General features: G+C 36.1%; 1 protein-coding gene across 2 annotated transcripts; it reads left to right on the top strand.

Moving 5' to 3' along the window:
- The first annotated feature begins 5,811 nt into the window (after positions 1-5,811).
- On the top strand, positions 5,812-25,253 carry LOC126978706 (guanine nucleotide-binding protein subunit beta-2). 2 transcript variants are annotated; one of them, XM_050827729.1, is made up of 9 exons: positions 5,812-5,975; positions 7,359-7,504; positions 8,501-8,634; positions 9,632-9,797; positions 13,018-13,103; positions 13,869-13,984; positions 22,672-22,798; positions 23,630-23,716; positions 24,637-25,253. In XM_050827729.1, exons 1-9 carry the CDS (start codon positions 5,907-5,909, stop codon positions 24,741-24,743), a joined length of 1,038 nt encoding a protein of 345 aa, XP_050683686.1. In that variant the 5' UTR covers positions 5,812-5,906; the 3' UTR covers positions 24,744-25,253. The 2 variants fall into 2 exon arrangements, with proteins under 2 accessions (XP_050683686.1, XP_050683687.1); XM_050827730.1 differs by lacking the exon at positions 5,812-5,975 and adding an exon at positions 6,665-6,774.
- The last annotated feature ends 270 nt before the right edge of the window (positions 25,254-25,523 follow it).

Below are 25,523 nucleotides of genomic sequence, written 5' to 3'. Positions count from 1 at the left end.
TTTTAAAGCCAATATTAATTTTGTAGTAGTGTGAAGTAGGGTCTTACAAATAAAATGTTGTATATATGAAAAATTAATTATTCTATAAAACAAAAATGTAAAAACAAATTTCAACCCTATTAACATTAAAATTATATAAAATATATCAATACTAAAAACTACGTAGGTATGTAGGTAATTAAAAAACTAAAATTACAATACTGGACATGATCTCTATGTTCTTTCGAAGTAGGTACCTACTTTCTTTTCTCATTAAGAAACTTGCAAATCACTGTTGGATCAGGAACATTAAGGTTTTGATGAAATTTAAAATCCAATATTGTTTTTAAATGAATGGAACTAAAAATATATATTGTGTAAATACGATAAACGTTTGAAATATTTTTAAACCCACTAGATACTTAAATAAGATTAGAATATTTTCTGTGTGAATAATGCGTCTGTACAAAAAATAAATTATTTTAAAAATTATATGTGCATAATTTATCAAATTTTTAGGCGTATTGTTTTTCCGTTATTTTTTCGGCCATCGAATTGTTTGAAAAAATCCTTCGCATGAATTGTTGTCCAATATATGTAATATTAGACATATTATTATTCATTGTCTATTATATCTGTAAATCCGTCCTGATGATTCACCTTTATCTGTAGTATGACTTCATGCTTTCTTTTTTATAGTGCTTTTTACAAACCAATCCTTTCGTTGAAGGCTTCCTTAAACTGTAAAAATAAGTTTTTTTTATGTTGATAAGGGACGAGACGAGTAGGACGTTCAGCTGATTGATACGCCATGCCCATTACAATGCAGTGCCGCTCAGAATTCTCAAAAAACCCAAAAATTCTGAGCGGCACTACAATTGCGCTCTTCACCTTGAGACATAAGATGTTAAGCCTCATTTGACCAGTAATTTCACTAGCTACGGCGCCCTTCAGACCGAAACACAGTAATGCTTACACATTACTGCTTCACGGCAGAAATACTCGTAATTGTGGTACCCATAATCTAGCCGGCTTCCTGTGCAAAGTCTCCCACTGGTAATCTGTTGTTATTGTTTTCTTTAACGATCTTTTTGTTTCTAGCTGTTCTTTTCATCTCATCATCAGTCTGTTTTCCATTTAAAAATGATTTACTTCATTCATATTATTTTATTTTTTCATCTTAACAGTGCTTTGTATTTGAATTTTCAGAGGAGTATTCACACTCCATGATAAATTAGAATCTCTTGTGGTAAATGCCTCAACAAAAATGTATTATGTGTTCACAATGTATGAGTTATCATTAACATTAAAATTATGCTATGATTTATAGTACTCCTATATTCTAATCTAATTGAGTTTATACTTTCTGTTTTTTGATTGATCAACGAGAAATTGTTTACTATTTGCTTCTGGTAGACCTTCAACATCAAGGCTCGTAGTTGTAATAATTGTGTCCTGTTGTTTATAATTTTTACTATTGCTCGTAAATTTATAGTGTCTGTATTATGTGTACACTTCAGAATCAATTGTACTTAACTTATATGTTATGATCCATAAGACTTAAGTTTATTTGTTTTTATTTATAATATTATTGTCACCAAAAATGTTTTCAACTGCTGTAAACGTATTCAATGATAATGTAGCGCTTTCTATGGTTCTAAATTACATTCCATGAATCTTCAACCAAAATATTTATATCAAATACATTATTATTGCATTACTTTCATCGGAATTCAGTTTATGAAATATTCTCAACCATTGTATTTGCTTAGGAAACAATTATGTACTTTTTAGATGTTCTGGGATCAGTGGAACAATAGTGTTCGCATAATTAATTGTAGAACGTTCACTGATAGATTGACCGTATCTTTACTTCGTCTTTGTATACAATTTCACTTATGAGGTCTTTTTAGATTTATTTATGGGTTTATCTTAGCTCTTCTTTTCCTAAAAGCAAAAGAGCGTTAATATCTAGAGGAATTTACAACCTTGAAGGTATCACAAGATATTAAATTTATTATTATCTCTCAATTAAAATTAAATTTAAACCAAGTAAAAAGTACAAATTATAATAGCAAACGATAAACTAAATAGTAATTATCTCTCACCTTTAAATTGTTTTTAAATATTATCTAAACATACGTGATATACTGTGTCTATGCGACACTACGTAATCGATTTCACAGTGAGGCCTTTGAGCTCAGACTGTCGAATAAACCATCTATCCCCGCCGGTGCTGGTGCCATGCTTAGCTGTATATTCCAATAAATAGTATATCAAACCTTTTATAATTGGGATAAGCATCCAATTTCAATAGAACAATGCACTTTAGAATAGTGTAAGTATAGAGATAACCTATATGACTGGAAGTGAATTTGACAATATCTCAAAGTGATGTATAAATCTAGAGCGGCGATTTTGCTGTACTTAAGTTAAACTAAAACACACTATTATGTAAATGATGTAACTCATCACCAGTAATGCAGCTCGGCCGAGGTAAATGACGTCCTTCACAAAGTATATGCAGCAATTTTGTTTTATCTATTTTACATAATAAAATAGCGAATTTTGGTTGATTTACAAAACTTTTTCGTGTTATTTTCGAAATATTTACAAATAATTCAACGTCATAGCTTATAATAGAATCAAGAAGAACTCGTACAATAATCAGGTCCAGGTTATTCGATTCAGTAATATGCATTTTCGCGACAACAACGATGTCTATAGATATGTAGACGAGTTCAGGTTTCATTACATTACGTTTACATTCATAAAATGGATTCAAAGATATTAATGCGGTATACATTCCCTAAATATTGCCTAGTATATTTCACCCATAGCAGGCCATCACTTTTAACTTTTAATCTGACAATTTGACAGGTTATATTAACGAATGCGAGCCTAACGAGTTCCGATCGCAATTGACCCTAAATCACCCTATTGAAGGCGACAACTGTTCTTTTATTGGCAGGTTTTGTTAATACCCCCCCCCCCCCCCCCCCCCTCTAAGTATAAGTAATATGTAACTATAATAGTTAACCTAAATTATAGTTATTACACTACCTACAAGAATTCGCATAAGTTCACGAGAAAATTCTTCAATATCATGCGAATGTCGACACCATCCCGATCCTCGAACACAAGGATCTAATGATGAGACATAGAACATCTAAAACTTTTGAGTTAGTGTAGTGAAACTGTAATGAACTAATTATCATTGGACCACACTACAGAAGTTAAAACTTCATCAAGACTAGGCTAATAATTCGAAATACAAACATTGGTTGACTCGAAACAACTGTACCCGAGTGAAAGAAACATAGCCAAGGATAACGGCGCTGTCGTATTCGAAATCCAGCTCGAGCTCGTCTTTTTACTCGAGCACTCGAAACGCAATAAAAATCCTCCCTCGACTAAACACATGGGACAAGTTAACATCAACGTATGCTTTCGTAGGACGACAAAATACCACCGCATAACGAAATTAAAAGTCACCTAAATATCGTAAACAATCAACGTGTGCTAAATGGCTAGTCTAATAACGTTGATGGCCTTGACTAAAACAAGCACACAAGCCGCTCTAACTTTAAACTTGTGCAATAATATGAAATAAGTGGATCTCCTCGCATATCTTACTTATGTATGAACAGTTTACAGTTAATTGGACCTACCTGCTACTGTGTGCTAGGTGCATGGGACGCGAAGTGTACCAATCATTAAATACTTTCAATGTTAACTTTAGTAAAATGTTAATTAAATTACAGTTGAACATATTTCATTCCAAAAAAAAAAAAACATTGGTAATCAAATTTGTAACGCCTAGCTATTTTTTGATAGCAAAGTATTTCAAATAAATATTAGCTCCAGCTTAGCTTTAGGCTTCTAAACAAAAAGTAGTCATTACTGAATATCTAATCTAAAAAAAAAACAATCAATTATTGTGATAGCGTTACACAAAGTAGGTACGGTAAATTTATAAAAAAAAGAATTTATGAAAATAAGCGATACACGGCTATTGATAGATACTTATTATCAAACGCTGTCATTTGATATTTACGTATTTCTCTAATTAGAGACTTCCGTCAGAAAAATATAAAAATATATTTAATTTTGTGAACGAAGAGAGGTCATAGAAAACATGATTTGTTGAGGGAGTGTTCAATTACAAGTCAGTGTACCTACATCATCCATAAATAGGACTATACATAGCTCGTGAACTGCAAAGTAGCCCAATCTGTTGTGACATCAATCTTGATTCTTGCACAATGGTGGGTGCATTGACAAAATAAAGAGGTGTAAGGCTATAAAAACTACTGTAGACAAAATCTCCCATAAAGACCAGGCTCATGCGTTCCCTAAATTTTATCCATAATTTCCTATACTGCCTAAACTCGGACATTGTGAGATGTTGAAAAGAAAAAGATAGATACTCTGGAAATGGTGGTGCTGGAGATGGATGCAGCGTGTGTCTTTGATCAAGTTTTGTCCAAGCGATTCGAAACAATCAAAATCGATCAAGCGTTTATATGCTATACAAATTTGGATAATTAACATATTAAAATGCGGTTACAGCTTCGAATGGCAGATAAATAGGGGCATAAAAATAGTACATAAATGGTACAGCGCGATGATCATGGAACTTTCTGATACAAACAATCAGTGGAATGAGCTCCCAGGACGATATGATATTGAAGGTGGGGTTTCAAAAACCAGGTCCATCTACTTAGACCGGCAACACTAAGTTGAACAATTTGTTATTTTGAACTTCTGGGATTAATAATTAAGTAGATCCTGTAGATGGAGCCACAAACTGAGAGTTGAACAAGACATACCAAGATTTACGAACCATGATACTCGAACGGTTGCAATGAACACATCCTTCATAAATTTTGGTTATGAATTTAGTTGGAAGAGAGTGTGAGCAGAGGTGATCACTTTACACATGGTTACTCGTATTCGCGTTAGTCTTCCTCTTCTATATAATAAAAGTGTTCGATCCTATACAACAACGAGTGCGCTACTTCGGTGAATTCGTCTAGCTCAGTGTTCACCGACAAGCTCCGAAAAGCTGCCTCGACGGAGCGATCATCTGGCATTAACTATACCAATATAGGCTCTCTTTGTTTTTTTAGTTTGAGAGGTACATCTCTTTGTTCTGTTTTGTATACTTGGATGTTGCTGAATGGACTATCAGTCGAAGGACTACTCAACTACTCCCGAAGGATCTGGAAGTAATCGGTCTGTGGTGTTCACACACCAGCGAAGGATTCCGTCGTGGCCACTGCTGCAGGCGCAATTCATCTTCGAGACGGCTTCTATGCACGTCGGGGGCTAGCCTAAGCTAAGCCTAGCTGGGCATTTTGTAGATGCGGTAAGCCCTTCTTTTAAGTGGAATCTCCGTTCTCTGTGACTTCAATTGAGCGCTGACGCTGTGTTACAGGAGGCATGCTAAACTTCCATATCCTGAACGGATGTTTAAGACAGTATTTCTAATTATATGCTCACCACTGTATATATTTATTTCATGTCAAGTGTTCATTGTACAAAGTATTGTTTTAATAAAGAGCGTTATCTCGCCCTCAAACTCTAGAGTTTGGCGAGTACAATATGTTTACTCGTAGTTTTAACTGTGTGTACTGTTTTATAAAAAAATAAAATAAAAAAAAGATGTTAATCCAACGAGTATTGCATTGAACACTATAATTTCTGCTTATTCATCTAAGTAGATTGAGAATTAACCAGAGAATATATAAAATTGGACTCGGTCACAATATGTAGAGCTTCGGCCGAGCTAATCCCATTATACTAACAGCATTAGCGGGGAGCGGGGAAGAAGCGGATTTAGTTCAAACGGCATTACACCACCTGTACTGCGGCCACTTACGACAACCGCGGTAAACTTTCACGGGAAGAGACCAGCCGCAGCCATGCCGAAAGACGACCCTGAGACAGCGGCGCTCAAGAAGGAGCTCAACGATCTCATAGCGAAGGCAAAGGTGATGTTTAATTAATATGTTACTTTAAAAAGTGATAACCCTCGCTTCTAGGATTAATACACTAATAATATTTGAAAACAAAATATTATGAACGATACGACATCTCAAGTCAATTTCCTAATATGCAAACATTGGGGTTGAGCAGGTTATCAACTGTAAAGTAGATCCTGTAGATGAAGCTACAACCTGAGATTTGAACAAAGCATACAAGATTTCATGACGATACGGCACTCGAACGGTTAGCTCAGTTGGCAGAGCACTCGCACGGAAGGCGAGAGGTCGTGGGTTCGAGTCCCACATCGTTCATAAAATTTTGTTTTCAAATTTTATTTGTGTGATGTATAATGTCACCACACTCCTTTGATTTGAGGATTTAACAAGTGCCTCAACTGATTGCTGCACCGTTGTGTATGAATCATATTCATCTGACTTAAATAATATTTTGGCTTTGCGATCATGTTGTTTTATTTAACCTATCCTTGCCCAACAGATGTTATTGGCGGTATAGTGCTATCTTGTTCATTCAAACCTTAGCGTCCATTGGCTGATAATTCGAATTTTCTAGTAAAATCCATGGAAGACTATTGGTGATTGGACAGCGACAAGAGAAATCCAGAATGTTCTCGAAGCTGATTCGTTCAGTATAAAAGCGAGCCGAAAACACGGCAAACCATCATCACACATGTGATTTCATATTTGAAAATTCGTCGTTCCGGATAATTGATACTAATCAGTATATATTGAGAAGGTTTCTTTGTAGACTATAATTTAATACTTGGATGTAAAGCTTTATCTGTAGGTACGTTGAGTGGTGTAAGTTTATGTACTGTATCGAGTTTCAGCTTTATAGGAATATGTGTAAAGTGATTCATTCGATGATAAGTCATCACCGCTGGCATAATGCTATATACATAATAAAAAGAAGGCTTTGAAACAAAATCGAAATAAACTAAACTAAGCCCTTTGAAACCATTGTCAATTTCAGAATTCAGATGAAAAATTATGTTATGTTACAAAAAGACTGACTAATCAGTTTCAAATTGAATTAAGTGTCAGACGAGTAATTAATCCGAGCTAACCAAGCTAATCTGAATTATAGATATCGTGTTTTTTAAAATGCTGCAAAAAGAAGATTAAGAAATTTGAATATGGGAGAATAATTGACTCTTGTAATAATGCAATTAATAATGTACAAACTAAAATTAATCTTATATATACAAATCTCGTGTCACAGTGTTGAAAACCAAAGCCACCCCCAAATGTTTTTTTTATTTTTATTTTATAATGATTCAACATTAAAAATACATACCACTACAAATTTTCACCCGTCTACGATCACCGTATTTACATCTTACAGTATTTACATGTTGGCTTCTATTCCAGGCAGAGCAAGAGAAGGCTGCAGATGCGAAGTTGGCAGAAAAATGCGGGGACATGGGGGACATTCCCAAGATTCGGCTGGTGGTGAAGAAGTCCCTCAAAGGCCATATCAATAAGGTTAACTCCGTGCATTACAGCGGCGACTCTAGGTACTGACACTGCATATTCATTCATGATTGAGGACCCCCAGGTCAATTATTTAATTTACATTTAGAGTTAGTTTACCTTGAAGAAGGTACAACGGTAGGATACATCGATCTAGTTTTGTGTTGTAATAATAAATACAATATATACTATAATACTTTTTCCACCTATATCCCAAATCAAATTATAGAGTTCGTATAAAGATGGAAAGGGCTTCTTAAAAGCAATCCAATAATATTTATAAAATACCATATGACAAAGTGAAGCGATTACAGGAACGTAAAATAATCAATCACATTATGTAAAAGCCGTTATACTTTTTCCGTTTTTAAGATTTATCTTTATATTCATTTTTAACACTTCGTTTAAATAATAGGTGGGAGAAAAGTCGTGAAAAAGGGAGATTTCGTACTTGTACCTCGCATCTGTCGCTCTATTACCGATAGAAAATGATGTCGCTTGAAACCAGATCGCGTACAATGGAGAAGGATACTCAAAAATTTCGTCTTTGCCTTTTCAAAATCTTTACAATGTTCCTTCCAACTAGACGGATATTTCTATAAATATTTTCTTAGCCATCAAGAATCTCCAGTTACCAGTGGCTTTGCACTGGATGCCGGCTAGATTATGAGTACCATAACGGCACTATCTGCCGTGAGGCAGTAATGTGTAAGCACTACTATGTTTCGGTCTGAAGAGAGCCGTAGCTAGTGAAATTACTGGGTAAATGAGATTTAACATTTTATGTCTCACCGTGACGACCACAATTGAAGTGCCGTTCAGAATTATTGGGTTTTTCAAGAATCCCGAGCGGTACTGCATTTTAATGGGCAGGGTGTATTAATTACCATCAGCTGTTACTTTTAGTAATAAAAGAAAGATATCTAGAGTTAACTATCTAATCATAACATGATACTTGGACCTTGGACCGCTGTAGATCTTACCCCTTATGAGTTAGTGATGATGCGTGCTGGTGTGTCGTGGTCTCACGACGATTGCAGACACTGCGTGACGGGCTCCCTGGACGGTAAACTCATCATCTGGGATACGTGGAGCGGCAATAAGGTTCAGGTGATTGCGCTGCGCTCCGCTTGGGTGATGAGCGTCGCCTTCGCACCCTCGGGAAACTTCGTGGGTAAGACTTCTTGTATCACAACTATATCTGTACATTTAACAATCCTGGATGTGAAATTGTGTATATTTTGTTTGTGTTTGCAAATATTTAACCAATATTAGTTGATTGTGTGTAACGACCGTTCCCAATATTCAGTCTATCTGCGGTTGTCGCCTACTTGAGATAAAATTCGTAACCATAGTTGACTTTTCTGTCAAAATAAACTTATCGACGGTAACTCACCTTATCCGTACACGCTGTCTGTCAATGGGACGACGTATAGCTTACCAGCGATAGAAGTTTGTATGAAAATTTAAATTCACGCGTCCCAATATAAGGCGATAAGAATGACGTATCGGGTATATTGGGACAGCTTCAGATTATTGACAGCTAATTACTGACAGTAGAAGGTGGTAATTTATCTCTATGTGTAGATAGTATATTGGGAACGGAGTTAGCTTGGTTTCCTTGGATTGTGTTTCGGTCACATGGATGCCTGTTACAGCGCAACCAAAGAGTGCAACTGACTTTGTTAGAAAAACCGCCGGTTAAACGGATGTAATCTTTTTTTATGAAAAAAAAGATACGAGACGCGCAGAACGTTCAGCTGATGGTAATTGATACGCCCTGCCCATTACATTGCAGTGCCGCCCAAGATTCTTGAAAAACCTAAAAATTCTGAGACGTAAGATATTAAGTCTCATTTGCCCAGTAAATTCACTAGCTACGGCGCCCTTCAGACCGAAACACAGTTTACACGTTACTGCTTCATGGCAGAAATAGGCGCCGTTGTGGTACCCATAATCTAGCCGGCATCCTGTGCAAAGGAGCCTCCCACTGGTAAATCAAAACTCTCAAACCGCGGATGGAATCACGCGTACACAATCCAAGGACGATAAAGATCATATCAATATTTGAGTGACATCTCCAGTCTACATGGATTGCATCAAGTAAAGTCACACCTGATGGGATTACATCCGTCTAGAAAAGGTCTTAATAATTTGTCTGTGCATGGCAGCATGTGGTGGCATGGACAACATGTGCACGGTGTATGACGTGAACAACCGCGACGCGACCGGCGCCGCCAAGATGGTGCGTGAGTTAGCTGGCTACGAGGGCTTCCTCAGCAGCTGCCGCTTCCTAGACGACTCGCACATCCTCACCGGCTCCGGCGACATGAAAATGTCCGTACTGTGGACTCTGTATCTCTGATGCATCTAATCCTAGTAATCTATATATATATAAGAGATTTCCACGCATATAGTCACTCATCACGATATCTCTGGAACCATTAGAGCTAAAGAATTGAAATTTGGTAGGAATATTCTTTTCATCGAGTAGAGGTCAGCTAAGAACGGATTTTACAAAATTCCACCCGCAAAAGTTTTTTTATTATGAACAGGACAACGCCTGTCGGGTCAGTTAGTCTATATATATATATATATATATATATATATATATATATATATATATATATATATATATACGGAGCTAGAGGTCCCGGGTTCGAATCCCGGTAGGTGCAAGCATTAATATGATGAATATGGATGTTTGTTTCCGAGTCATGGATGTTTAAATGTATTTATGTATGTTTATGTGTATGTTTATATAAATTCATGTATGTTTAAGTAAGTATATTGCATTAAATATATCATTGTGTTGTAACCCATAACACAGGCTTTATATGCTTAACTTTGGGCAAGATAATTTGTGTAAAAATTGTGTCAATATTATTATTATTATAACAGATTTCCACGTCTATATAGTCACTCATCACGATATCTCTGGAACCATTAGAGCTAAAGAATTGAAATTTGGTAGGAATATTATTTTCGCCGAGAAGAGGTCAGCTAAGAACGGATCTTACAAAATTCCACCCGCAAAAGTTTTTTTTTATTATGAACAGGACAACGTCTATCGGGTCAGCTAGTCTGTTATGAGTTAATTTTTTTTTTTCAATAATTTATTTAATTATAAAAGTATGCACAGTTGGTACTTAATTTTTACATCATACCAAACAGTTGCAGCAGTTTGTTGAATATATTACTTAGCTATTAATTCATAATTATCCAAAAAACACAGTAAAATTCTTATCTGTATACTCATTACTTAAGTATACTACATTAAATATTAAGTCTTACGTAGAGACGTTAAGCAAGTGCTCTTTTAATTTTTTACTCCCTAACAGTGTTTTTCATCCTCTCTTAACTATATTGTTATAAAGTTAAGGCACAACATATTCCCTTAATCTTTCACCGTAGACGTTACATATCTTCTTCTTCTTATATATAAAAATGAATTGCTATTCGTTAGTCCCGCTAAAACTCGAGAAAGGCTGGACCGATTTGGCTAATTTTGGTCTTGGATTATTTGTGGAAGTCCAGAGAAGGTTTAAAAGGTGAATAAGGTTTTTCCTTTGATGGGTCCCCCGTCGTTCAGAAATTAAATTGAAAGCATAGTTTCAAATGAACAATTATTTAGAATTCTTATATCTTTCTAACTTTCTCAGGAGGGACAAAAGAATCTTAATTTTATCTAACTATTGTTGGTAGATTAACTACTTTATTACTTATTTTTGTATAATTTTTAAACAACTTTTTTCATTTTTATTTTATTATGATTTAACATTGAAAAATATATTCAAATCTAAAAATTATAAATAAAAAATTAAATATTAATTATTTATTATTATAAAATAAAATATTCAAATATACAAAAATAATAAACGTACAAATTTAAATTTTCGCCCTTCTACAATCTACAACTATTTTTGTATCACTATTTTTATATTATTCTGTTCCATCCACCAAACCGATATAGGGTTGCAAGATGGCAATCGAATACAATAATTGTAGTACGATATATTTGGTAGGTCACAGAGAATCGGTTGCATCAAATTTTTTATAATTGATTTTTTTCAATATGTTATATGGATGGCAATACGACGTTTGCTGGGTCAGCTAGTATAACTATACGAGTACAATGGCTTCTAATACTTCATAGAAAAAATCCTTCTAATATCATCCCTTTCTTGGCGTGCGTTCGTGCAGAATGGGATGTCGCTAAGCCACCTTAATGGCTGACAGGCTTTCCCTGCATGTTTCATGGTGCATGACAACTCTATCATAATTGAATTAGCAGATGCCTCTCTTTATGTCATGATTATTCTCATATTAAACATTTGATTGCGATAAAATCCTTTAGTTGCGCATGCAACGGGCAACTACTAGTATTTTGTAAACGATCCAGCTCACTAGTGTATCTAATACTATGGCTGGATCGGTTATAAAATATGTGTGTCAAAGATGATATAAATAAATAGAAGAGTTATCTTAATGCTGACTCATTTGATTAAACAAACTTAAAAAAAATTAAAAAAAAATCGTGTGGACCACCCTTAACATTTAGGGGGATGTTGTCCGATTCTCAGACCTACCCAATATGCACTCAAAATTTAATGAGAATCGGTCAAGCCGTTTCGGAGGAGTTCAATGTTTAACACCATAAGACGAGAATTTTATATATTAGATATTATCGGGGTTGGGCAAATAGCACATAAGGTGGAATAGTATTATAGGAATACTAACTTTTGCCCGCGGTTTCGCTCGCGTTAAGAAGTATTATTATTAATTAGGTATAGTTTTTAAACATTGATTACTATCACTCTAATAAACAATTGTCAAAAACTGTTTTACTCAAGATATTGATTGATACCGGCAATAACCTAGGCGTGTAAATAGATAATTTACATATTATCATGTGATCAGTTCTGCCATAAGTAGCTATTATTAACCACGTTAATTATTATAATCAAAACTCCCCATAGTAATGGGAACCTCAATGGCACTTCGACTTCTTAACGCTAGAGACCGTGGTAATAAATTATTCTACTTAGCACTAACAATAATTTAGGTATTGTAGATAGGTACCGGTACCTACGTTGGCTGGCTCTGCTATATATTTTAGCATTTTTTTAAATGATAAAAAGGGACGAGACGAGCAGGAAGTTCAGGTGATGGTAATTGATACGCTCTGCCCATTACAATGCAGTGCTGCTCAGGATTCTTGAAAAACCCAAAAATTCTGAGCGGCACTACAATTGCGCTCGTCACCTTGAGACTTAAGATGTTAAGTCTCATTTGGCCAGTAATTTCACTTGCTTCAGACCGAAACACAGTTATGCTTACACTTTTATGCTTTACGGCAGAGATAGGCCGCCGTTGTGGTACCTCTAAGTAATCTAGCCGGCATTTTATGCAAAGGAGCACTGGAGCATATAAATTTTGGCATGCAGGAATGTAATAAAGTAGTTTATCACGACTGTGCTATTTTTGCTGATCACCGTTTACCTAAATAAAGTACCAACCTCCACATGTTATAAATATTCCGTGTGTCATACTACAGCTGCGTCTGGGACCTGGAAGCTGGCAAGCGCGAGGTGGACTTCAACGCACACGCCGGAGATGTCGTCACCATATCGCTAGCACCAGGTACCGTACCGTACCGACGATAGAAATCTAAATTAGAAAGAAACAGTAATGTTTTAGGTACTAACAATAATACTAATAACACCCTTGCCGGTGGACCGCCTACATTATTTGGTTAGGGTTACATATATTTCACCGGGACACCACGGTGGCACAACCAGACGCCAGAGTCATGACGCGTCCGAGCTGGTCGCGACAAAAAATTGGCTGCACAACCAAACGGACACCAGGTGAGTAGCTCCCTATTTAGCTGTATACATTTTGTTGGTAGCGGCGACTGGTTGCGCCACCGTGGTGGTGAGACATAGCCAAAAATCCCAAATTCAATGAGCCGTTTTATATAGTATAATGTTACATAGAATTTGAAATTGAAATTTTAAAATGTATTTAAGTAATTCTGCTAATCTTCAAAACCAAAATAATGTACTGCATATTTACAATCTCTTATTTAGTCTCCATACAATTTTTTTGTAAGTCATTCAGAATGAGTTCCTGCCGTCGAGTTCCACCTTCGCACGACACGCCACAAATTAGAATATCATCCCCACCATCTGGATGTGTGGCGATCCACGTACTACAAAGCTGTGGAATGAGCTTCCTTCTACCATCGGGACGATACGACATGGGTAAAGGCCGGCAACGCTCCTTTGATTCCTCTGATGTTGCAAGAGAATGTAGGCGGCGGTGATCACTATACACCAGATAGCCCGTGTGTTCGTTTTTCCTCCTTTTCCATAAAAAATGAGTGGTTTTCGTCGATGACGGCAGACATGAAGACCTTCGTAACGGGCAGCGTGGACCGCACCTGCAAGCTGTGGGACGTTCGCGCTGAGAAGGAGAAGCAGACCTTCTTCGGTCACGAGGCTGACGTCAATAGCGTCTGCGTGAGTTCAGCAATCGATAAACATTTTAACTGTTCTATCTCAATATATTCGTGATAATAGTATCTGATTATGATTAAGCCTTATGAGAAAGCTCATGGTCTCTCAGAGGGCAATGGAGAGGGCTCGGAGTTTCCCTGCGAGATCGAATCAGAAATGAGGACATCCGTAAGAAAACCAAAGGTACCAACATAGCCCAAATGATTGTGAAACTGAAGTGGCAAGGGGCCGTTGGGGCAGTAAAGTCCTCGAATGGCGACCACGTACCGGAAGACGCAGTGTTGGTAGGCCCCCCACAAACATAAACTTGTTCCGTGTTATTATTAAACGCGAAGTAAAGTTATTTAAAACGTTTTATCTTTATTTTACCTTTTAGTTCATTGAAATGTTACAATTTACCGACCGACCCAATAAAAAAAAGTTATAGATAAATAACGAAATTAATTATAGAATTTTTCTAACCTTTTTGCTTATAACTTCTTTAATTTTAAATTTAGAGCAAAAAGTCATACGAACATATTTGTAGGTAAAGCGATTTTCTACAAATTATGTCATTGCGATTTTTTTGTAGGACGCATAGTTTTGCGAGATATCGCGAAAACGGTGTTTGCACCCCTTTTTCCAAGATGGCGGCCGGGGCACAAGGGCTGCAACCCCACTAACTTGGGGTTAAGCTTCTATTGACCCCCACACATGTCCCAAAAATAAAATAGCGTCCTCTAAAAAATGCAAGGCACATGTAACATTTCAATGGACTATTTGTCACTATAGAAATACATGACAGGGAGAAGTAATTTTAAACGTGGAATAAATAAGACAGTTAATGCTTATTGCCTACTACTCGGTTAATTCGAGTAAGTTTAGTCTTGTTGGGTGGTGTATAAACTTTTAACACTTGATCCAGAAAAGTTACTAAACAAATGTGTTACGAAATTTAAAATAATTGTTAAAAACATATGTGTGGTAAAGGTTACTATAGTATAAATGACTACCCTAATGATAGCATAGACTGGGAATGGAGCAAACGCCCTCAGGCTAAAGAATAATCCATCTTATTGTACGATATTACATAAATTGTAACGTAAATAAAAAAAACCGGCTGAGTTTCTTGCGGCCATTCTTCTCAGGTCTGAGGCAGACTTTTTCGAATGGGTGGTAGTTTTTGACGTTCAATAAGTGATTTTAAATCTTATTTTGAATACAAATATTTGAATGTTATCTCTGAACATAGAATATCTTCTTCCCCAGGCTACGCACGTAATCTGAAGCTTCTTATTTAACTTAAAAAGCTCTATGAATACAAAATTTATAACCCTCTTAAAGAACAAAAGAATTCGTAAATCTTTTAGGAATTCTTGTTTTTTAAAGGATGTGAAAATACCAATTTGCTTCTGTTATAAGAAAGTTTTGTGTAAATAATAATAATAATATAATATTGACACACTCTTAACACAAATTATCTTGCCTCAAACTAGGCATAGCCTGTAGAGAACGATATATTTAATACAATATACTTATTTAAATATACATAAATACAAATCATCAGCCATAAATACAGAACATCCATGACGGAAACAAACATTCATTCATCATAAAACTGATTGCACCTACCGGAATTCGCACCCGGGACCTCTAGCCCAGTAGGCAGGGTCACTAACCACTGGGCTATAGGAGTCGTCACAAATCGCACCGCGATTAACGGCCGTTTTCAATAACCTGTCTATCCTCTGTTTAACTTACTAGAGGTAGACAAATATATCCTTTTAGCCTTACTTACATTTAAATAACCTACCGACAGATAGCATCGGACTATAATTAATAATACATATAACTATAATGGACATAACTATGGATAAATAAGATCTTGTTATTTAGGGCCGTTCCCAATATACAATCTAGAGATAAATTACTACCTTCTACTGTCAGTAATAAGCTGTCAATATTATGAAGCTGTCCCAATATACCCTATAAGTCATTCTTATCGCCTTATATTGGGACGCGTGAATTGCAATTTCCATATAAACTTCTATTGCTGGTAAGCTATACGTCGTCCCATTGGCAGACAGCGTGTACGGATAAGGTGAGTTACCGCCGATAAGTTTATTGGGACAGAAAAGACAATGATAGTTACGATTTTTATCTCAAATAAGAGATAGACTGAATATTGAGAACGGCCGGAAAAGGTGATAGAAATTAATCCGTAACTAGAGATACCTTATTGAAAACGGCTGTAAATCAAGTCAAAAAGTTCAACAAGTAGGTTCCTCATAATATTATCAACTCGAAACAAGATATAAATGTTATGTTAATCTCTCTTTCCATATATCATCTATACCTTCATATAAATAAAATTGGAGTGTCTGTTTGTAATATACTACATTTATATGAATATATATACATACATCGGTCTGTTTGTTCCGGCTAGACTCTGAATTAGCTGGATCGATTTTGACGGTACTTTTATTGGCAGGTAGCTGATGTAATAAGGAGCAACTTAGGCTACGTTTATTTTAGATATTTTTTTTTAGTTTTAGAAAAATAAAGGAATATTGAATTGTCCAAGTACTGCGTCTGAGATAGGCCCTATAAATGTATGTTGCAACTACTGTAAAGCATTAAGGGGGAAAGATGAGTCATAAGGCATTTGTTGTTCATCTGGAAAAGTACGGTTGAACTCTATTCAACTGCCACCAGAGCCGCTTAAGTCTTAGTTTTGTGGCGAACAGGATAAATCTCAGCATGTCTTAAATTATATTAAACACTAACTCGGCTTTTCAAATAACTTCTTTTGGGGCGAATGAAATACACGAAGCGAATTATATGCCCACATTAAAAATACAGGGACAGTTATACCACTTCATTGGTTCCCTTCTACCAGTAGATATTGCAAGACTATCGTTTTTACAAATAGCGATTATCTACGACAGAAGGACGCAAGGTTACAATGTTTTCCTATTCCAATTAAAATCCTATGTTAGTTGAAAGCTTGCAAAGTATACTTATTGAAAATAGCAATTAGATTCATGATTTCAAATCTGCTCTTCCATTTTTCCCACCAAATTTAAATGAAATGACTATAAAAAAGTTATAAATGCTGATCGACGACCTTCAGCAGAGCATCCAGGTCGCCATAATGAACGGACATCAAACGAAGTATCTGTGCTTCTTTCGAAAGTCTCAAATGGGTGAATGGTATTTTACATCCTACATATCAAGCGGCATGCCTTGCTCTTGGCTTACAAGAAGGCGGCAATCACTGGTGCGACACTTTAACAGATGCCAGTCTAAGCAACAGCGCATCTAAATTACGAGAACTATTCGAAATTATGTCAGTTTTCTGCAATGTCTCTAATCCCCGTGGGTTATGGGACAAGTTCAAGGAGTATTTTACGGATGTAAAAGACTTTCAACGGCATTACCCAGTTGCAGATATAAATAGTCATTTACATATATTTACAAAGAGAGCTTTGTTTGCATTACAAGACGTTCTTCTATCGGTAGGCGGCAATTCTCACCCCCATTATGGTTTACCATCTCCACAAGTGACTGATGGAATTGATGAAAATTTAAACAGAGAATATATTGAACATACAAATTTTGACCCAGTTGAACTTCAAAATACTATAAATCACACTGAACCACAACTATACGATGAACAAAATCAAATTTACCGACTCCTCATTGATAAAATAAATACTAACGCTGGTGGAGTGTATGTTTTAGACGCTCCGGGTGGTACCGGCTAAATATTTTTAGTTAATGTTTTGCTCGCCAAAATATGTGCAGAAAAGAAGATTGTCATATTATCAGTCGCATCTTCCGGCAAAGCGGCAGCCTTACTTCCTGGGGGAGAAACGGCACATGTTTAAAATTCCACGAGATTTAGACCGTTAGTACGGAAAATTCAGATGACAATATACCGAAAAATAGTCTCAAAACCAAAAGTACTACAAGATTGTGTATTTGTAGTATGGTACAAATGCACTATGGCAAATTCGCTGGAAATTTTAAACAAATATTGAAGACATTGTATAAAACTTAAATTAAAACAAAACATGAGAGCACATTCCGCTGATTCAGAATTTAGTAAAATTCTTCTTTATTTTGGAGAGGGAAAGTGTTCAGCAGTGAATAGTAAACATCATATAGATCTACCTACCAGTCTTTGTCAGGTTGTGGCGGATACTGAAACTTTAATACATAGTATTTATGATGATATTCACGATCTCAATATCAAAGAACAGATTGTGTGACGGATCAATTTTAGCACCTTCGAACGACCAGGTTAGTGCGCTTAATCAGCACATTTTAGATAAGCTATCTGGTGAATCACAAAAATATCTTTCCATCAATACAGTTAGCAATCCGGATGAAGTGGTTAATTACCCAACAGAATTTTTAAATAGTATAGTTGTGCCTGGTCTACCCACCACAAACTAGAACTTAAGATTGGCGTGCCCATCATCCTATAGCGTAATTTAAACCCGCCGAAACTTTGCAGTGGTACTAGGTTGCGTGTAGTGTCGTTGCAAAGAAACGGTATGTCGTATATCCGGATGCGGAAAAGTTGAAATAGTATTTATACCACGGATTCCTATAATACCATAAAATTTTCCTTTGAGTTCAAAAGATTTAAATTCCCGATCAATGTCAGTTTTGCTATGACTATCAACAAGTCCCAAGACAAACGTTAAGTAAAGCTGGTATAGATTTAACTAAAGGTTGCTTTACCCATGGGCATTATACGTGGCATGTTCATGTGCGAGGAATGCCAGTAGTGTTGTTGTTTTAGCTCAAGAAAATCGTACACCAAATATTATATATAAAGAAATTTTTTAATAAAGCTAACACAAAAAACTGAAAATAAATGATAATTAAAATAAAAATGCAAAAACCAAAAAACTAATTATCTCTTTTGTTAAATCCACACGGACGAAGTCGCGGATACAGCTATTGACAATTAAAAAAATTAAAACTTAATTTGGAATAAGTAAAAATAAAATGAAATTAAGTAGGTAGCATAATAAAATAAACTAAAAAAATTAAGAACCGACAGTTAGGCGGAACGAAGGTCGCCGGGTCAGCTAGTATAATTATATGGATTATACACGCGAAAGTAACTTTAAACGAGATAAGGTATTACACAAACTTCATAATGAATGAGCTTTATCAGAAATGCAGAGACATAGAGGACACAACAAGGACTGACAGGTCTAAAGCTTAACGTGAGGTTTTTATATGTAATCAGTAATACACAACTCAGCATTAAAATCTGTGCGTGAACAATAAATCACACCTATTTTCCCACCCTAAAGGTCTAGTTTTTTCGTTTCTGTTGGGTAGGATTATATTTCAAATTTATATGGGACCTCCTTCGAGGTACCGTATCCAATAAAAAATAAAAATTGCGTGCGTACATAGTACACAATATGTCAGGAACACAATTTGGAAAACTAATTTTTAAATGTCGTTTATATTTATACTAATCTGTTCTCTAAACGTAATATTTTTTGTCATAATATAAATTATTAGTTAAATTCTTTTTAATTAGCCGAGTGCTATGCCTACATGATATAACACTAGTAGGGAAGATTTTATACTTACGAGCGGCGCTATGTGCTTCATGCTACGTTCGCCCTTTCTCATCTGACTGAGAGAGAGTCAATCACTTTCCTCCTGTTCTTGGACAAAAACGACCCACATTTTCGTATCACTTTATTGCGTTACATCCGTAAAAAATGTACCCGCATGTGTGCAATGAAATTACACTTCCAAAGATATCAAAATTGGAATATGCGTGGCTATACATTACAATCAGTGAGTGAGCAATCTACCAAAGTTTTCTTGTTTTCTTACCATTACTGTTGTATTTTTATATATAAATTTATATTTTATCCTAACCCATGGTATCCTAATTTGAAGCGTGTTATGCGAAGGTGGATTTCGGTGACGTAATTATCTTCCTTATTGTTGGCTCTGTTACCTTAAGTTATCGTTTCGCATAATATCCATAGATGGCGCTAGTACAACCTCATATGTGAATTAACGCACGCTATTAAAATTTCTTACACTTTTGTCTGGTCAGTATCTATCAAAGTCAATAATTACTGTTGGAAAAAAGACAGTCCGTTATCTTGCATATATTTTGGACAATGGTACATGCTAAATGCATGAACACCATTTTTAATCAATAAAATATTTAAATCTATCTAATCAATGGTCTAATGAATAATCCTATTATAAGCTGAAAAGTAAACACTATACTGTATACACATTATTAACTATAAAATGACTTACGTAAGGTCAAAGAGAAAAACGGACACAACAAATTCAGCAGGGCCAGCTTCTTTTTTTTATGATTTAGGGTTATAAGTTACATTGTAAAATCGTACAATAAAATTAATTAATTAAAAGCCTGTGGGGGGTTGCTCTATTCCCAATCAGTAGTATTCTTTAGGTTGTCATATATGTTTTACCACACAAACGGTTTTAACAATACTTTAAAATTTCGTAACACATTTGTTTTCAACATTTTCTGGGCTCTTGTTGTAAAAGCATATTCAACGCCCCACAAAAGACTTACTAACTCGACTTAGGCGAGCAGTAGGCATTATAAGTTTATGTTTAAATTGTTTATTCCTGATATTAACATTATGGTTATAAGTAATAACAGTTTCTAGCAAATCCACTCATGTGCCTGTGTAAATATAATATAACATTATAAAGAATATATTGAGAGGCAACAGTCAAGATGTTATTTCTTTAATTTTTGCTTTAATGATTCTACATAGTCGGTCAACATCTTAGAATCTTTTCATCCCGGAAAAGTAAAGAGTTTCCGTGGGATATTTAAGACGTATAGTATATAATATATATAGCTTAGTACACAATAACTTATGCAGCTGATTTTATACAATTTAGTGTGTTGATACCTTATATTGCCGATCAACATCTGTGAAGTTGTGGTTTTCGAAATAGTGAGAAGAGAAAATAAAACCCACAGGTCAGCACAAGGAATTTATTCTTCAGTGGTTAAGTTCAAGGCAGTGGATAAAAGGGCCCGTCAAATAATTTGCCACCCAATCTTTGTAGTGGGCGAGTACTGCCCTGGCTTGTGGCCGATGGCTGCAGGCCCCAGATGAAGCAGACGGAGATACGCATCGACCTTGCAGTCGTGTAGGTGCAGGTTGGATGTACAGCCACGAATACTCCGTACAGGAAGTAAGACAGGTCTGCAATAGATGCAGCAAGAACAGGTTGTAGATGCAACCTCGGATCCCGATACACGGGGTTTAAACAAACTCACAATACCCTCGTACAGCAAGAGGAGGAACAGTTAAGAGTCTATTCGCGGGCGTGTGAGTCGATGTTTCGTGTGCCTCGAAAGACGATGCCTTAGTCTCTCGCCGGACCACAAGCGTCGGTCTTCAATCGAAGAAAACCCCGTGCGCCGCGCTCCTCTCCCCGCGGGGAACCAGTTTCGTGAGGTGGTCAGTTCGGCAGTCTAACTCCGCGATTATTAAAACATGTAAAGTTATAACGTTACACATCTTAGATACTTTTCATCCCGAAAAATTAACGAGTACCCATATAATAATTAAAAAACTAAAGTAACTAATAGGTATAGCTTAATGCACAATAACTTATGGAAATCTTTTAAATAAAATCTGGCATGTTGATACCTTATAATGCATAACATTTTGGACTATTCATGCCGGGAAATTAAAGAGTTTCAGTGGGATAGTTAAAAAACTATAGAAACTGATATAGTTCATACTCAACAACTCATGCACCTAATTTCTAATAATTTGTTATGTTGAAACCTTATATTGCCGATCAAACAATGTGTATTATAAAATTTATAAATCCCATAAGTGACGGGTCCCTGGGGAAAACAAGACATTACAAAAATAGCACAGCAAAGCGTCATTCATTTTAAATCAAACACCTGAGGCAGAGTGATAGCTACAGGTGATTAGGTCAGATATAATGGCAATGGTTCAATTATATATCGCAAGTGATAACTTGATAAGAGATGAGCGATAAAATCACCCTTAAAATCAATTAAAGCTATAGCGGCAAACTTCATATTGATTGGTGTTTGGATAATCTAATAAGATAAATATTTTTTATTCAACTATCCAAATTATCCTGAACGACTATTCTATACATATAATAAAATCGTAAAAATTAAAAACTGTACATTAATTTTTTTGATAGAAAACTCGCTTATACAAACAATGCGGAAGCCAAAAAAGTATTTTATAGAATGTCGGTCTGTATGTATATACTTATATCACGCCTTTTAATACCAATAAAAGCAAAGTTCGCTATGACAGGAACGACCAGTCACACCAAGCACCTTTCACACCCCAGCCACAAGTCATTCGAAGATTTTTTAATTATCGAATCAAATTGAGTAAACTGAAGTAGCAGTAGGCAGGGCACATAGTTCGAGGGACAGATGGCCGCTGGGGCAGAAAAGTCCTCGAATGGCGACCCCCCACGTAAGCCCCCCACAAGATTGACCGACGATCAGGTCAAGATCGCCGGAATACGTTGGATGAGGGCAGCGCAGGACCGATCGTCCTGGAGATCTTTGGGGGAGGTGTTTGTCCAGCAGATGAAATCTCCCGGCTGATGATGACAGAAAGACCCAGCATATTATATTCGCATGTACATGTTCACAGTACCACCCGAGCGGCAACGCGTTCGCAACCGCGTCTGAGGATAAGACAGCTCGCTTGTTCGACATCCGGAGTGACCAGCAGATCGGGCACTACACGCCGCCGGGGAATGGAGGCTTCACTAGCTGTGGTACACTAACAGACACATACACATACACGTACACATAAACACGTACGGCAACGTTATGGGAATACACAGACCAGTTGATACAATAAATAATTTGGTAAATTGACACACTAAAGCGTTGAATGACAGAAACATATACAAGAATAATTATATCGTTTTCATTGAAGAATGTTAACTTTTAGTCAATGTCATGAATTCATGAAATAAATATTTAATGTGATGCAATTTTATCTGTTTAAAATCCGGATTCATGGACATCTGCAGTATACTAGAGGTGAATAGATGCGTCGACGGTTTTGGAAGTGAGAGTATGTTTTAACCTTTAATGTCTCTAAGGGTCATTTCGGGAATACTGCACCTGACAACAAAGTGGCTGTATAGTGTATGATCGACTTACGGCCGTTCCCAATATTCAGTCTATCTCTTACTTGAGATAAAAATCGTAACTATCGTTGACTTTTCTGTCCCATTAAACTTATCAACGGTAACTCAGCTTATCCGTGCACGCTGTCTGTCAATGGGACGACTTATAGCATACCAGTGATATAAAGTTTGTATGGAAATTGCAATTTACGCGTCCCAATATAAGGCGATAAGAATGATTTAATATATATATTGGGACAGCTTCAGATTATTGACAGTAGAAGGTAGTAATTTATCTCTATCTGTATATCGTATATTGGGAACGGCCGTTAATGTCTGAGGAAGGCTTCGTGCATTGAGGTCTTGACAGTATATACTATAGCAGCGCCACCTATCCGGAACTTACGTAACTACGTTTATTGGAGTGGCCATATTATAACCTTTTATATATGTATGCCTATGTATGTTAAGGATTATCAGTGAGCGGCCGATATTTGCTGGCTGGATCTGATGACAACACCATCCACTCCTGGGACACACTAAAGGTGCAGCACACAGGTATATCAGGACCTGCATACAGCACTAATTACAATAAGGTAGAAAGTCGGATATACTATGGAATGTTAATTTAGTTTTGTGTAAGTCACTCACTCCCACCTCACTCTTACTCTTATATGGTATCTATTTTGATGAGAAACATCTATTTTTGCGTTAACTCTAGTGTGTGCCTTTCTTGATTATTCAACGTTAACATTATATTCGCTACAAGTAAGAACATTTTATAAGTTGGTAACCCTTATACTACACCATAGGTTCTCAATGTGGGCGGTAACGCCCCCCTGTGGGCGTTTGAGACTTTCGGGGGGGGGCAGTAGAAGACCCAGAGAAAATTAGGGGGCATTGAAATGGCGCAGAGAAGCGTGGGGAGATTAAAAAATATATTCTAAAAAGGCAAAAAAATACACGAAAATACTCTAGAAAAAAAAACATATTCTCAAAGTGGGCGGTGAGCAAAATAAGGTTGAGAAACCATGTACTATACTAATGCACCCCTGTTAATGTCAGTCTGCTGCCAAAAGCATAATTACGAACGATCGACGGTGAAAGAAAACTGACAAACGAAAGAGAAAGAGTGTGTTTTCCGAGGCGAGTAAAAGAGCAGCTAATATAAGCTTTTAATATAGCTCGATAATACGAGACCATTTGTCAATGTGTGGGTTAGCTATTGGCTTTATATAAGGAGCTAAAGCCGTGGCTGACTTTGTACGACTCGTCAATCAATATCGGTTATAGTAACAATTCATTCGCAGTACTTTTCTATTATTCTATATGCTGGTAAGTTTATGATTGAGCCCTTTTGCTAATTTTTGTTCGCCACTGTTCTTTGTGTAGGGATAAGGTGTAACGCTGCTGAATAGAGTCTGTATTTCTGTCGATTGTCGGTCTATTAATATGCATCTTTCTTTGTGTGATCGTAGGTCAGCTGAGTGGACATGAGAACCGCGTTACTTCGGTGTCAGTGGCGCCCAGCGGTATCGCCCTCACCAGCTGCTCCTGGGACCAGAGCGTCAAAGTTTGGGGTTGATTCCCCACAATCACACCGTTAACTACTGTTTCAATTACCATCATATTTGGCTTGCTATTGTTATTATATTTTGAAGTTTATTTTCTTGATATTTGCACTATCCATTCTGAAAAATACACAAGATTCCAGTAAAGATAAATAAAATAGAATATTTTAATATAATTTTGATAGAAATAAAGTACTAGATATGAAGCGTTCATCAAATTAGCAGTATCAAATTACGGACGTAGGTAATAAGTGATAAGGTTTAAAACTAAATAAATCGATTCGCTATATGTACTAATTCTACTAAGCTTAAGTTTTATAAGAGGTAATTTAGAATTTATTGTAGAAAGATACTGATCCTGTACGGTCACTGTTCTCTGGTGATCTAATTACTATGATATTCATGTCACTGTCTTTATAACTGTACATTAAATAAAGAACAATACACACACTCATCTAAATCAATATATTATGATAATGACTTTGTTGTTATGTTTAATATTTGTAATAAATATCGAAATTGTTTGATTTGTTTCATTGTTAGTAACAAACCTTCAAAGAATTGTCAATAGCACAAATATATTTTTTCTACTTAAACACTACCTTCCTACGGCATTTCTTTTTAAATTGACACATATTGCGTATTATAACTGTAGAAAAATTACGGAATTTTATAATGGCTGCTATTGATCTTAAGACTATTGTCACTGAAGAACAATGATGTTTGTCTATGAAATGTAACATCAACGAATGAGAATCCTGGAATTTTCATAATTAAACAACGAATTACGTCAG

This window comes from Leptidea sinapis, chromosome Z (assembly GCF_905404315.1).
Source record: "Leptidea sinapis chromosome Z, ilLepSina1.1, whole genome shotgun sequence".
Taxonomy (NCBI): Eukaryota; Metazoa; Arthropoda; class Insecta; order Lepidoptera; family Pieridae; genus Leptidea; species Leptidea sinapis.
This window is presented reverse-complemented; position numbering and strand designations above follow the sequence as displayed.